Raw genomic sequence first — 14,480 nt, 5'->3', positions numbered from 1 at the left:
GGCAATCATTTTTCTTAACTGGAAGGTATTGTTTACATAATTGATTTTCTAATTCTGTTATTCCTTTACTATAATTAATATCATTATTACTATTATTATTATTATTATTATTATTATTATTATTATTAGTAGTAGTAGTAGTAGTAGTAGTAGTAGTAGTAGCAGTGGTATTGCAAAGTCGAGACTTGGCTACATATTTTATATTTTATGAATTTTCTGATTGAATTTCAAGTCTTTTTGTTGAATAATCATCAATCTTCACTTTAGGGGGTTTGGGGGATAAAAATATTATCCTGTTGCTTTTCATTTGTTTACTTGCACGCTATACCAAGCCTAGATACAACATTTCACATTTCTATATCTACGGGAACTACCATAAAGGTTGCGATGATCATAAGAAAATAAGTGAATAAGTGATGAGATAAATGAACGTTGCGTAGTAACAACATTTAAAGTATCATGTTGTCAGAAAAGTCATGACGTATTTCGGTAAAATATGACAAATTATGGTTTGTGGATATACTAGTGTTATTCGGATCATGCAATAATTTGTCATGAATAGCTCTGATGATGAGCGTTTTGTGTAGTAGTGTTGCTCTTTGTTTGGTTTGGTTTTACATGTTTCATCAGAATTCTCATGGGTCAATTAAAACTTGACACACCACCCACCACGACCCACTCTGACCCATGATCCACCACCCAACTTGACCCTCTCTGATACACTACCCACGATGAACCATTCCAACCCACCAGCCACCATGAACCACTGACCCACAAAAACACGCCGTCATGAACTCTGACACATGTTCCACGTCCTCTATTCTACCGATTGAAGAATTTATACCTGAAATAAAACCAGGTTGTCAAATTCTAACTAATCGGAGTTTGAATTTCCGCATAAGCGTATGGTAAGAATATATGGATATATGATGCGAAGCACTATATTTTTTGTTAAGTTGATTTTGAGTTTAACGTCTCTTTCAGCAGCGAGTCTATATGAGACATGGACCTAACCCATGCCGTAAACGTCGCCGACACCTTGTGGCCTACATGTGGGTAAACACTCGATCGTCAATATAGCGACGAGTCGAAGGATTGCCGATAGTGTCCCATTGGCGGCAGGGTTTCGTCGAGTAGAAACAAATATCTTTCGTCCGGGTGTTGAAGTTACCACCGCATAGCAGCGAGGACTTCCTTTTGGTCCGCGTTCCTTCGATTCCTCGCGCAGAATCGCGAAGAGACCCACAGGAACTATCGCCAGTCATGTACATGCGGTTATTATTATATATTATTCTTTTCTGACGGAGTATTCTTAAAGTGAGCTCCGGGGGTAAGAATAACCTCTGCCTCAACATCATAAAGTGAAAAATCTTCAGTGCAATAATTGTATGAATTTAGATGGCAACTGTCGTCGATTATTAGAAAATGACTGTGGGAGAACTATTAAAGAAAGTAGATAGACACGCGTCATTTTGTTATAAAATTACATGGCGAACGCATTTTACTTATCACAAACAGTTATCGTCTCATGTATACGGGTAAAAGAGCACTCTGATCAAATTAGAAAGAACGATTTATCCCTTTACAAGCGAATTGTTCTTTATCGCTTCCGTGACTAAGTTGGAAAAACACCCGCCCACAAGGTTCGTGTTTCAAGTCCCCTCCCGGGTATTATTTTGGTACCTTTTTTAGTGTTTTTATACTGGCCTTAATGTAAATAAATCATATATATAAGCGATTTAACATAGGTCGGGGGGGTAATTTAGTGGTTTATTGGCGTTTAGTCGCGTCAGAATATGCTGTCTACAATGCAGTGAGCAGAGAGTTGTCGGTGGGTCAGAGTGCGTGATATTGGGTGGTGGTCACAAGGGTGGTGCGTCGCAGTGGGTCACGGGGGAAAATGGATCGCAGTGGGTCATATGCTGTTGACCCACGACCCACTGGCACACTCAGAAATTTCGATCCATTTGAAACACTCCAACTCAAGCTTCAAGTCAAAAATTGCATGTTCAAAATATTTAATTGATTAAATTCAAGCAAGGGAAGAACACGCGAATAGTGTTTGTGATTTTACTGTCCTCCACGTTTCTGTGCTTTTGTCCCTGTTCTTAAAGAGTTACTGGAAAAACTCTAAATGTGAGTAAAACGAATCAAAATAGGAAACAAGGTACTGAGGAAGGATCGTTAAATTAGTTAACTTCAAAAAAATCATCTAGTGCCCAGAAACATCAGATTCCAATCAATTTAGGTATCTGTACAATGCTGTGCCGTGAAAAATCAGGGCCCGAGACGAGATCATACGGCAGCGCCTCCGCACATATTAGTTGTCAAATTAAAGTTGACTTCTCTGGGCTATTCTTTCTGCATAACACTTTTCTATTCTATCATGACTAAAGTCAGAAAGTTTCAGGATTATTACACAGGAATCGTAAAAGTGTGAAATTACTGAATTCACTGCAGCTCCATTTTTCCTTCTCCCAGAACAGTGATCTCATAAAGTAGTGACTTAAGCGTTAGTTTCAGAATGTTGGGGACGCGAGTTGCAAGTGAGGTAATTTTTATAATCTAGAAAACTGATAATTCTGATGTATACTAACAATATGTAAAAAATATTATATTTCTTTGGGTCTAAGAATTGAGACAACTTCCTTTACAGGTGAAATGCCAACAACACAAAGTTACGTCATCCGTATCAACCTTCGTAACTGTCTTGCAAGTAACGTGTTTGGATAAGAATTTACGAAAACTTAAGACCTAAACAGGTCCTTACTGATGTGGGCCAAAAATGAATATGGGACAAAAATAAATTCCAAGAAATTATTCCCAGCTGTGCACAAATAGCAAATAGTGATGGAACTTACAATAGGGATCGCTAGATACGAGAATGATCCTATTTAAGATGTCACCTCACCTTTCTACTTAAACAAGCGCGAAACAAAATGCATTACTATTATCAGCTAACGAATCATTATATTCGATTTCTTGTTGTCATAAAATGATACTTCTATCTGTAAATCCATAAACAGAATAATGTTATTGCGTTCATGTGTAAACCTAAGAAGCATATGACATACTCTACATCTTTTCTGTTCCTATGAATACCTTCGCCTATGTTACTTTTTCCTTCCATTGTGGTCTTAATAACAATAATAATATTTATAATATATTTTTTCCATACATACACACACACACACACACACACATATATATATATATATATATATATATATATATATATATATATATATATATATATATATATATATATATATATCTTTTTCAACAAAGCTTTTTTGGTCTTATTAATCTCCTTCTTGTTTACCAATATTGTCTCATGATGTAAAAGATATGTTTTTATTTTTATCGTCAGTGTAAAATAGGTGTTTTGTCCGCATTACGCGATGTTATGTCTTATTTCGGGGTCTTAATTCTAATAATTTCTGACTCACCCATGTGCTAATTACATGTACTTTATATGGTTGATATCAGTGTATGTTTTCACGTTTATAAATGTTGTCATTCAGAAATGTTCTAACATGTTGACAATATTTATTACTCAAATATTTCAGTATCTAATAATATTTTGTACATAAATCATTATACTAGCATCATTGTTGAAGGTAACAAACTACAATTATTTTCTGGTACATTTTGTCAAAGCAGATTACCAATGAGTGATGCAATTATGAGCATACATGCACTTTAATTGTCAAATTTAGCACTACTATGCAGCATAGCATGTAAAAATTCTCGCCTTGTATTTTCATTTCGTATAGGTGAGATTCCCATCACAATCCGATTTGTGTTTATATATATTGATTCGTTACATGCTTCCTCTTTGCAACATGAGCTATTTACTCAAATAACAACCGAGTTTTATGGCAGCTGCGTACTAAATCGAATTTAGAATCAATAAAATATCAATAATATTTGGAAGTGCTGCTAGAAGAATTTTTGTCTTATTTCGAGTTAGAATTAAGTAAGATATTTTTCATATTAAACGAAAACTATACATTTGTTTCAATCACTATCGGTACTACGAAAAATTTATTCTTTTCTTGCAAGTGCATTCTATCTGTCACTTTAATGTAAGATTTATTTATATTGGATTGGAAAGAGCTATTGCTTGTTTTCAGTATATCAATCCTGAAAGAGTCGCAAACTCATTTTACTTATTCTTAATATGTGAAGGAACTGCAATTCCTTCAAAATGTTTAAATATTTTAACCAATAAATCTTGGGAGGGAACAAATACAGGATAAATAATATAAGTACAAGAATATTTTTTAAAACTCTATTTTAATAGATTCAGAATGCAAGTGCATATAATTCATTACATGTCATTTGCCTATAGCATATGCATATAATAAATATAGTATTCATAACTATTTATACTGTTTTCATCATAGTGATGATCCACTCGTTGTATTTCGCAACTCTTGTGTAGATGCCAATGTCTCCATTTAGTACGATACACTGGTCATGTTTACCTTGAGACGTGATGCCTGTTAGGTATGCGTTTCCATTATAATCGCACGCAATGGGGCCACCAGAATCACCCTATAAACAAGATACACATTAATACTGAAGAATCATTATTCAAAGATACACTAATAAAAAACTGCCCAAATCTAATGAAAAGTAATATAATAACTACTTTATTTTACCCATTTGAACAAAAAATAAATTAAGCATAGACTTTGCACATGTAGGTAGTAATTGTTTTTAATGTTGATGACACGGAGTATTATAATTATCGCTAACAATATAGAAACACAAGTGCGCTACGGTGTAGTGTTTAATGCATGGAATTTAGTATTAGTGTCTCAAGAGAGCAAGATTACCAAATAACGCTTCCGGTGAGTTCGCAAGCCTTTATAAACGTGGGTATTATCTATTGTACGAACGAATGACAAACAACTTAACACACCTAACCGACTATTACAATATTAGTTCTATCGACGTTTAGAGTTGCCGTTTGTTACCAGTGCCTTTTACTTAAATAGAACACGGTTTCATTCAATAAATCAGACTTTGTTCTGAAATTTCAAAAGCAGGCTACATGCAAGTGTTTACTTTCACACCTCGGTTAGTTACCTCTGTCGTTCTTTTTCACTCAGTGTTTGTTTCTTGAATTAGAAACAGATGAGTAACACATAAGTTTTTCTGTCAATTCTCAACTAAAGAGACTAGTGAAACTTACGAATTATCAAATCATATTCGTCATAGTTAAAGGCTGGTAAAAGTATACATTGAAATAGTACTAGCAGGGTTGATTGTGTAATAATCATACTCTTACTGTTTATTTTCTAATACACTTAGCACCAGATATATTTCAACATACGAACAAGGTGAATATTCAACATACGGAAAGAAATGTATAATGGTTTGGTACTAGAAAATAGCTCAAGATTCAAACGAGTCGGATGATAATCTGATTTGGTTGATATTTACATGTTGTGCCCGAGCATGTCCTGGCCAATTGTTTATTTGGGGCCAAATTCCTATGACAAACACTGTGACCTCCAGAGGTCACGAAAGATCACACAACGGGTTTCGTCTGAATTGTCGCAAACTTGGCATTTAAAATGCGGTGGTAATGTAATGGAAGGTCACAAATCGAAATGTTTTGTGGGAGACTTAGCCAGTGGACGAGTCCTAACGTTGCCCGGAACAGGGAACTTGGACTCCTTTCCCCACGCTGCTCCAGTACTTTCCCCATATCCATCTCCAAGCCGGCATGTGACTTTCTCCTCATACGTTTGAGGAAAACAAGAAAGGATGACTGTGTTCCTTTCGCAAATTTGTTAACTAGGCTCAGTCGATTGCCCTGTCTTGCTGCCCCTTGATGATGCCGTACTGCAATTCGCCAGGTTAAAAATCTATACTTTCAAAGCCAGAAATTTCAACCTCGCCTCCTTCAAAAAAACGGAAAAGTCCCGTTCTGCAGCATCAAGGTACATAGATAGAAATCTGTTGCTGGGATAGCGAATACTTGAAACACGTCAAGTAACCCACATACCGGAGAACAGTAGCAACGTATCCGCAACAATAAATAGTTTTTGCCCGCTTTTGCATATGCAGCATCAACTAATATTGGATCCTCGAAAAATTCCTCGGTGTCATCTTCTGGCTACACCTAGCTAGGTTCCTTAAGTTGAATAAGAAATTTATGTTCGCCAGAACCTGAGAACTGCGAGAACATTCGTGCATCAGAATACCAGCCTCTTCTAATTGAGCCTCAAATGTATATTGCGCGTCTCGTTATACTTTCTCTTCAAGTCCAACCGCTATTATGACCTTTGCTGACAGGGTCACAGGGTTGGTAATAGAAAGGTGTGACCATATGAACAATTACCCGGGGCGTCCTCAGCTACAACATACCCAAAACTCCCTCTAATCGGAGAGACGAGGAAACGTAATGCCATTGTACTTCGGCCTTTCATTCTTTACATGTTTTAATTATTTATTAAACATAATTTGCTACGTAACAATAATTTGATTTTAAGTATGTCGAAAGCACATAATTGTTATTATAATTATGTTATATACATAAAATTTGGAATAAATGTCGAAATTAGTGCCAGTCCTATATAAATTGTGTTTTTTTGTTTACGTTAAAATATATATATTGCAAGTGAAAAAACTTCAGAAGACCAAAAATACAATGTTTCACTTCATAACACAAGTAGAAGTTAACTCTTGTTTAAAAGTAACTTTTTCGAAACTGGGGTATATCTGGAATGTGAGCTCGATAATACAAATAAATTGAAATATTCTCGTAGATATTAACTGTTTTATTTTTTACAAATGACATTGCAACGCGATCTAAATTTCTTTACGATGAGATGTTAATTTGAGATTATGCAGTGTGTAGTGGGAGCTAAATAGAATAATCCTATTACAAGTTCATATATGTGAAATGGTCGAAATCACTTTCCTAATAGTGTATACTAGTTTTCTGTTACTAATATTTTATTATTTCGCCTTTCAACATGAAACGTTTTCTCAATTGTATTATATAAATATACATCTACTATGATTAAACGTTAAAAGGTTAATGATAGTAACAGAGTGAGCAACTCTATAGGGGTCCAAAAATTTTCCAATAGTACTTGATAAGAAATAAATGCTAGAAAAACTTAATAAATAATTTAATAATATCATAAGCAGCTATGGAGTTTAAAACATAATTATCAATATTCTTCATTATCAGCTCTTGAACTTACCGTTTGTCATTACAATTTTCACTAACCTTCATATATGGATCTTTTATCCAATCATTCACTTAAGCTCTAAAAAAGTACTGAATTGTTAAGAAATTAGATAATTAGTTAATTGAATGCAGGTGATATAGCTGTTGATTGTATCCACAGTTTTTCAATTCTAATATCTATATTATTTATTTATGAACAAAAGCTTCAAAATTAATGAATTTCTTCCTTGTATACTATTAAATTTTATAGTCTATGTCTACTCAACTTCTATGTATACCTATGCCGATTTTAAATTATATAATTAGGACATTTTGTATTTTTACGATTAAGGACTGTCTATTAACGTACACTAGGATAGAAACAGGATAAGAAATTTATAAATTTAATACAACTGAAAAATAATACATTTGACAAAAGGAAACTCATTCGCAAATTCTACGGATAGTGGAAACAGCGGCAATATTGTTTACTACAACTTAATCGATGGAAAGTGATGATTACGATTGAAACCACCTCATATGTTAATTTGTTATATTTCCTTATCTTAGAAGTTACAGGATTCGCTGGTTGAATATTTCCATTTCTAAAACTATAACATTTAATTTTATACATACGTGGCAGGTTGTTGTCAGCGTTCTATCCGGCTTCGACATAATATAATAATCAGATATATCTTTGCCGTCAAATGTAGTAACCCTCCAGTCGTCGTTAACATCTATTTCGGCTTTTCTTAGGATATAAGGAGAACTATCGCCCTCGATTTGTCCAAAACCAGAAGCAAGACACTTATCTATTATGAAAAGATTAGAATTGTAAGATTTCCACTATGCATTACTAACACCCACTCAACACCAAATTCTCTATTTACGGGTATATTTTAACTAAGTAAATAATAAAGTATAAATAAGCTGAACTTAATGTATGCACAAGTACTGTAACTAAGAAAATGTTTTTTTATAATTGCAGTAGGATTAATTTCAACAGTAGGGAAGAAATTATTTCTATTAAATTGGATAGAAGTTACATAATTTTAGAGATTGAAGCTGAAGCAAGTACCTGAATGTCTTACCTTGTGTAAATCAGACGAATTCCAGGAAGCCAAAATTGTTGTTTCAATCATATTAGAATTTATCTTTGCTACAAATAGCCAATAAATGTGTCTCAGTTTTCTTTACTTTCATTATTTCCACTTCCGTCTTTTGGTAATGCTTCATATCATCTTTCGGCTGAAGTAGTAGTTTTTCAACTCGATATTTTATTGATGAAACCTTCTTCGCGCTAGAGTCTTACATATATGGTTGATTTTTTAAAATGTTTCAAGACATTGGTGTTAAGTAAAAATTACAGTTTTTAAGATACATTTATTGGGTATTCCAACTAGTTTGCCTAATACATACTACATCTTTCCATTTCTTGTGGTTTCAGCTCAACAATGTATAAACTGGGACGTTGTGGGATGTATTAGGAAGCTGGGGCAATTTATGAGTTATTTTTAAAATTTATTTGTGGACCATATTGAGTGTACCATTTATTATTAACTATGCGGAACACGTTGCCCAAGGACGGGAGTATTGCACTATTTTCACTGTTTGAAGATTATACGGGCATCAGCATCACGAGAAAAATATTTTCTTATGATCATTCTCAACATAATGTGGTACAGGATTCCGTTATTGATGGACTGCTATCTCGTAAGTGATGTTGTCATTCAATTTATTAATGCTAGTATGTATATGGGATTTTGTATGTATATCTTCCCCTTTGGATAACCGAACAGGTTGATACCATCAGTCATAATGAAATTGTGTAAATAGCAATCCATGTGATATCGGCCGGTACCGGGCAATCCTCTCTAAGGACTACTTTAGATTGGTTATATAACGTAATATCTGTCTGCACTGTTGAAATTATTTACTTATGTTCACAATAGATAATAAAAGCAAAATTGCAAATCATTTCTTTCGGAAATTCACAATGTCTTGTATCAAGATGTTTTTGCATTCGTTTCATTATAATAATTTGTTAAACACAGTACTAGATTGACGGAGTACTTGACTATAAACAGACAATTGAAATTATGAAAGTAAAAATCATTCGAGGTAAAATCTTTCGTATTTCTTCATTCGTACAAATGTGAGTGAAAATTTAGCCTTCTGAACTAGAAAGATCATGGCTTATTCACGAAATTATATTACACTTGATACTGTCAATTGTATACTTTTGGACACTAATTTTATTTGGTGTACGCATAGTCTAAGAGCATTTTTCTTGCATAGAGGGTAATATCCACACGAAGGAAATGAAAATGAATGTTATAAGTAGGGCGTGAAAAGTAGCGAAAAAGATTAGTAAATATAGAGATGATAAAAGGCATAGTACCAAAGATACGTGAAAGCGGAAAACTATCATAAAATGCGCAGGACCACGAGTAGAAGGCACACAAACATTTCCGGAATTTGAAGCTTTTACTTGTGCTTTTTAGAATACATGTTCCAAAATATATATTCCAATGTAGAATGAGGGTCCTAGATTAGTACAAACTAGAAATATTTTTCCCGAAATTGTAGAGAGCGTCCCTATGTGTAAGTAGCCTGTAGTAGCCCAGGTATTAATGTTGTTTCTGATAAGTATTCCCAAAGAGCTTCCAGCTCTATTCAAAACCATCACATGACTTCCATGCGAACAATGGATCATTTCTTGCCAGTTTTGGTTAGATATTGCTTTAGTATTTTTTTTTTTTTTTTTTGTTAAGAGTTACTTGAAGATTTAAGGAGTAGCGAAGAGAGAGATGCAATTGCTCTTACACGATCTATGAATTGGCAATATACGTGTAAAATATTGTTTCAGGACTTTGTACGAAATATAAAATATAAATATAAAATTTACTCATGACAATCTTTATAAATTCATGAAACTTAAATTATATTTTCCTGTGGAGACGACTAGTATTCTCAATGTGTTTGGTATTTTTAGAAGGAAACTGTATTGCATTGTGGTGTGCAAGGAAGGAATATGACAGATTAGAACTTTAATAGTGCCAATGCTATCTCAAAGAAATAAAAAGCAGTTCTTGCATTTTGCTAGGTTATTTGATACTGCTTAAATATTAAATGTTTCCTTTTTTAATATGGTAAAAGATTTGGCAATCATATACGCCTCGGCATTAATAATTTTGAAGTGAACATAAAGATTGCTGTTTCGAAATACCATAGACATATTACGTAAAGACGTCTAATTATATTTTACTGACCCGTAAAATATAGAGTAGAATGGACCATGATGTGAGCTATTTTCATGTATAATTATCCGAATAACTAGGAAAATATACAATGCTTGAAAAAATCTACAATATCATTAGCTTTCCGCTCCTCAAAATGGATTTATGTCTCTCATAATTTGCTTTGATTTGCTTTATCTACTTAATAAGATATCTAATACGAGAAAATTTGAATTTTGTTACAGATGATGTATATATATATTCTGATTATAACAAAAGGCATAAAGACATGTTTGAAGTATTTGGAAAACTGAAGGTTTGAGGAATTACAGTATTGCTAAGGAAAATCCATTTTAAGGAAAAAAAATATCCGTTGTCTTAGGTACAAATTTGAAGGCCAAGATTTAGAGGAAAATCCTCAAAGTAAATAGATTATAAAAGTTTGCCTATACCTAGAAGTAAACGCGAACTAGCACAGAAAACTAGGATTTTATTCATAGCAATTAGAGTTCCTACCTTATTATTCGGATTTGTTAGCTTGGTGATAATCTTGTAAGCTTCTCTTTAAGTGAAGAAAAGTGGAGAATAGTTATTTATAAAGCCTGTCAGCATGCTGACTTTTCATATCCTTTTAAAGGCATTCAGGAGGTTGTACAATATAAAATTATGAAGTTCATATGTCATATGTCAATCTTTGGTTCAATTCTTTCTTGAACAATCCCCTCTATATCTTACAAGGGAAGACATTAATTCAAGAAATGAAATAGATGGACCGGAAATGTAAGTGGATATTAATAATTATTTTAGACATGGTAGTATATTATTGGCACACATTCAAAGAAATTGTGGAGTGCTTGAAGTAGTACCAAAAATATGAGCGTGTTTAAATTTAACTATGATGAAAGCGCAGGTTGTGAACATAATGTTATTACTCGGGCAATGGGAAATATAATTTTTGGTTTATTTTGTCCAATATGTTTTATCATGATTGCAGTATTTTACAGAGTGTACTACATGTGAACGTAATCATGCTGCAAAATATGGACAATTTTAAAATTGGAAAACAATGTAACAATTTTACTCGTATTTTATACATGCAATGTAATTGTACCCTTACAATAAAATTTGTAAGTACATTCTGCTGCTAACATGCTATTACCAGATTTGTGGTTATTTAGATACTGAAACGTCTGGTATTCGGCTGATCTATAACATTTTATTATAAAGATTTTACTTTATGGTTACGCAAACAAACTATTTGTGATGAACATTTATTGACATTAGCAGAGTTATACATTAAACGAAAACGTTGTACATTATAAACTGTGATAGTAAGTAGAAAGCAGCGCTCATGCACTTAACACAAAATAGAAGACGAAGAAGAAAGTATAATGTAATGAATATATATCTATAGAATGGCGCTAAATTCGTTGTATCCTCGTCGCCATAAGTGCCTTTACATCGCAGTGACGGGTATGTGACCGCGCAGTACTCCAAGGAAGGGATGGTTGTATAAGAATTTGTGATTAATTTTGAAGAGTTTTTATTTTGACTAGGGAATTAACATAGGTGAAGGGAGTAAAGACACAGATTTGAAGCATCAGTTCACTGTTATTGAAGCATCAGTGCACGAAAAAATTCGTATTATCAGTTTTTCTACTTATTGTTTTATATGTTAAGTTAAACACCACAATATGTATCACTGATATCGCAGATCGTATTATTTTTTAAAATCGTGTTTGTAACCTATTGTCAAAACATTCATCTCCAGACATGATGTAGAGAGAAGAGAAAGAGATACGTCATCTGATATATATGTATATGTGATTCACTAAGTAACTGTAGAAATTAGTTAAAGGACACATAAGAGAGCGAAAAGGAGGTCTAGAAGTCTGAACTTTTTAGAGACGTCCTAGATAGGTGAAAATATAGTTAAAAATTGCAAAGGGTATCATGTAATTTACCTTTCTTTTCTTATATTCTAGTATACTTTTTCTTTCACATCCAAACATCTCTATTCAGAATTATGAGATAAAGGTGAAGAGAGAAACATTTCCATTTCAAGAATTATATCAGGAAAAAAAATTTTTGACTTAGACTAGATTCGAACTCGCAACCCTTGAATCCATGGCTCAGCGCTCTACTGATTGAGCTAACAAATTCTGTTGGAAAAGCCTGATTTCTACAACTACCGGTTGCTGAATGGTGTGTATTAACCAAGTTTGCCGAGATAATTGCTTCATATAGATATTGCAATATTAATAATAATAATAATAATAATAATAATAATAATAATAATAATAATAATAATAATAATAATAATAATAATAATATAATATAATATAATAATAATAATAATAATATTAATAATAATAAAGCAGAAGAAGAAGAACAAAATTTAAAAAGTCGCATATGTTAAAAGGTTGACGTGCAGAGTAAGTCCTAATGTGGTTTGTTCGTGCGTGCTACTCAAACTGCGCAACTCACTACCTAGTCCCATAAGGGTAGATACAGTAGCCTTGCGTCCGCCAACCGTGAAGAATATTTCGGTTTGAACCTATGCGTGTCCTAAGAGGAAGGAAGAGATTGAAAGAAAGAAAAGTGGTTTAGAAATTATGCAAACGTAGAATATCTCACGAGGTGAGGTGATATAGAGTTCAGCGTGTCTTTCAGCTACTACTCTATACAAGACGTGCATCTACGACTTAACGTGGAACCAGAACCACACGACTCCTGACGGGAATCGAAACCCGTATCACCTCTAGTTCTATTATGGGAGACACAGGAACATGTAAAAATAATCGAAAATGAACGATATTAATATTAAATCCATAGCTTTTGAGTACATGAATTATGTATGATACCCTCTATATCGTTCACATCAAAGTTTAGCATTATCGGCATGGAGGTTTAATGGGAGGGGTGAAAATTAAAAATTCCTAATTGAAAGATATGAGTGTCTATTCAATAGCTTTCGGGGTCGCTGAAATGAATAATTACACTCCCGATACTATTAAAGCCCAAAGCTTTACTCTTTCGTTAGCAGGAAGTTTATTCATTTTCTTAACTCAGGACACCTTAAAGTTAAGGATATGAAACTCGATGCATATATTTCTAATTCAAAATTATTAGATACGTATTGTAGCTTAGACTTCTAAGGAGGGGAAGGGACAATTTACGCAATGATTTCCTTCACATTGGAATAAAATACTGCCCCATGATATTGCGAAAACTCATTTCAAGTGGTGTCATTGCTAATAGTTTTCCGTATTTGTTTATATCCCTACTCATTTATAACAGTACGGTATCTCATTTTTCCTGTGACGGGAGCAACACCTAAGCGAGCATTCAGTAAAGTAAATGCCATTAAAATCTATATTCATAGCACAGTGGTGCAAATAAAGTTAAGCTGTTTGGCAATCTTTAGCATGGGAAGCGAATAAAGCCACCACTTTGGAAAAGTAGCTAATAAATTTCTCTCCGAAAAATCTCACCCGCACATTTATTTTACAGGTGGTGGTTTATAGCTATACTTAAGATTGTTTAGATTGCTCCAGTGGGGCGAGACACTGAAGTCATTCGTAATAAGGGGGGAAGGGACATGTAAAAGTAGTCAAATATGAACAATATTAGTATCGAAATCATAGTTTTCGTGGTCGCAGATGAATAGTGACGCTGTCGATGTTGCTTAGGTACACCTTGTCTCAAAAAGGTTGAGCGCATTCTTTATTGCTGTTTCGAGGCAAAAATTTTCTAAGTCCAACTTCGGGTATCTTCGGGAAAAGTAAACCAGGTTCGAACCTCGAAGCCAACCTTTGCAATCGGGAAAAATCTTGCAGATGTGTTTTTCTTCTTTTAAATATAATAAGACTTGTTACTAATTATATATAAAAAAGCAACATTGATTGAAATACTTAATGATACAATATTTCGAAACTGTATTAATGCCAGCACATGCTTGTTTGTCATTTTGCTCTCCATACTTAATGGAATATTTAGATACGTAAACGAATCTTTCCATATGTAAAAGAATGGTGAAAGTTAAC

The 14,480-nt window shown here is 33.6% G+C and overlaps 1 protein-coding gene across 1 annotated transcript in view; it reads right to left on the bottom strand.

Moving 5' to 3' along the window:
• Positions 1 to 4,389: 4,389 nt before the first annotated feature.
• Positions 4,390 to 14,480, bottom strand: part of LOC145661729 (trypsin-1-like) — a 157,672-nt gene continuing 147,581 nt past the window's right edge. Inside the window, exons 7-8 of the mRNA XM_081727064.1 lie at positions 7,832 to 8,007; positions 4,390 to 4,560 (exon numbers count right to left, since the gene is read on the bottom strand). Coding sequence (XP_081583190.1) covers positions 4,390 to 4,560; positions 7,832 to 8,007 — 347 coding nt within the window. The remainder of the gene's footprint in view (positions 4,561 to 7,831; positions 8,008 to 14,480) is intronic.

Source organism: Thermobia domestica, chromosome 10, assembly GCF_964235325.1.
Source record: "Thermobia domestica chromosome 10, izTheDome1.hap1.1, whole genome shotgun sequence".
Classification (NCBI taxonomy): domain Eukaryota; kingdom Metazoa; phylum Arthropoda; class Insecta; order Zygentoma; family Lepismatidae; genus Thermobia; species Thermobia domestica.
This window is presented reverse-complemented; position numbering and strand designations above follow the sequence as displayed.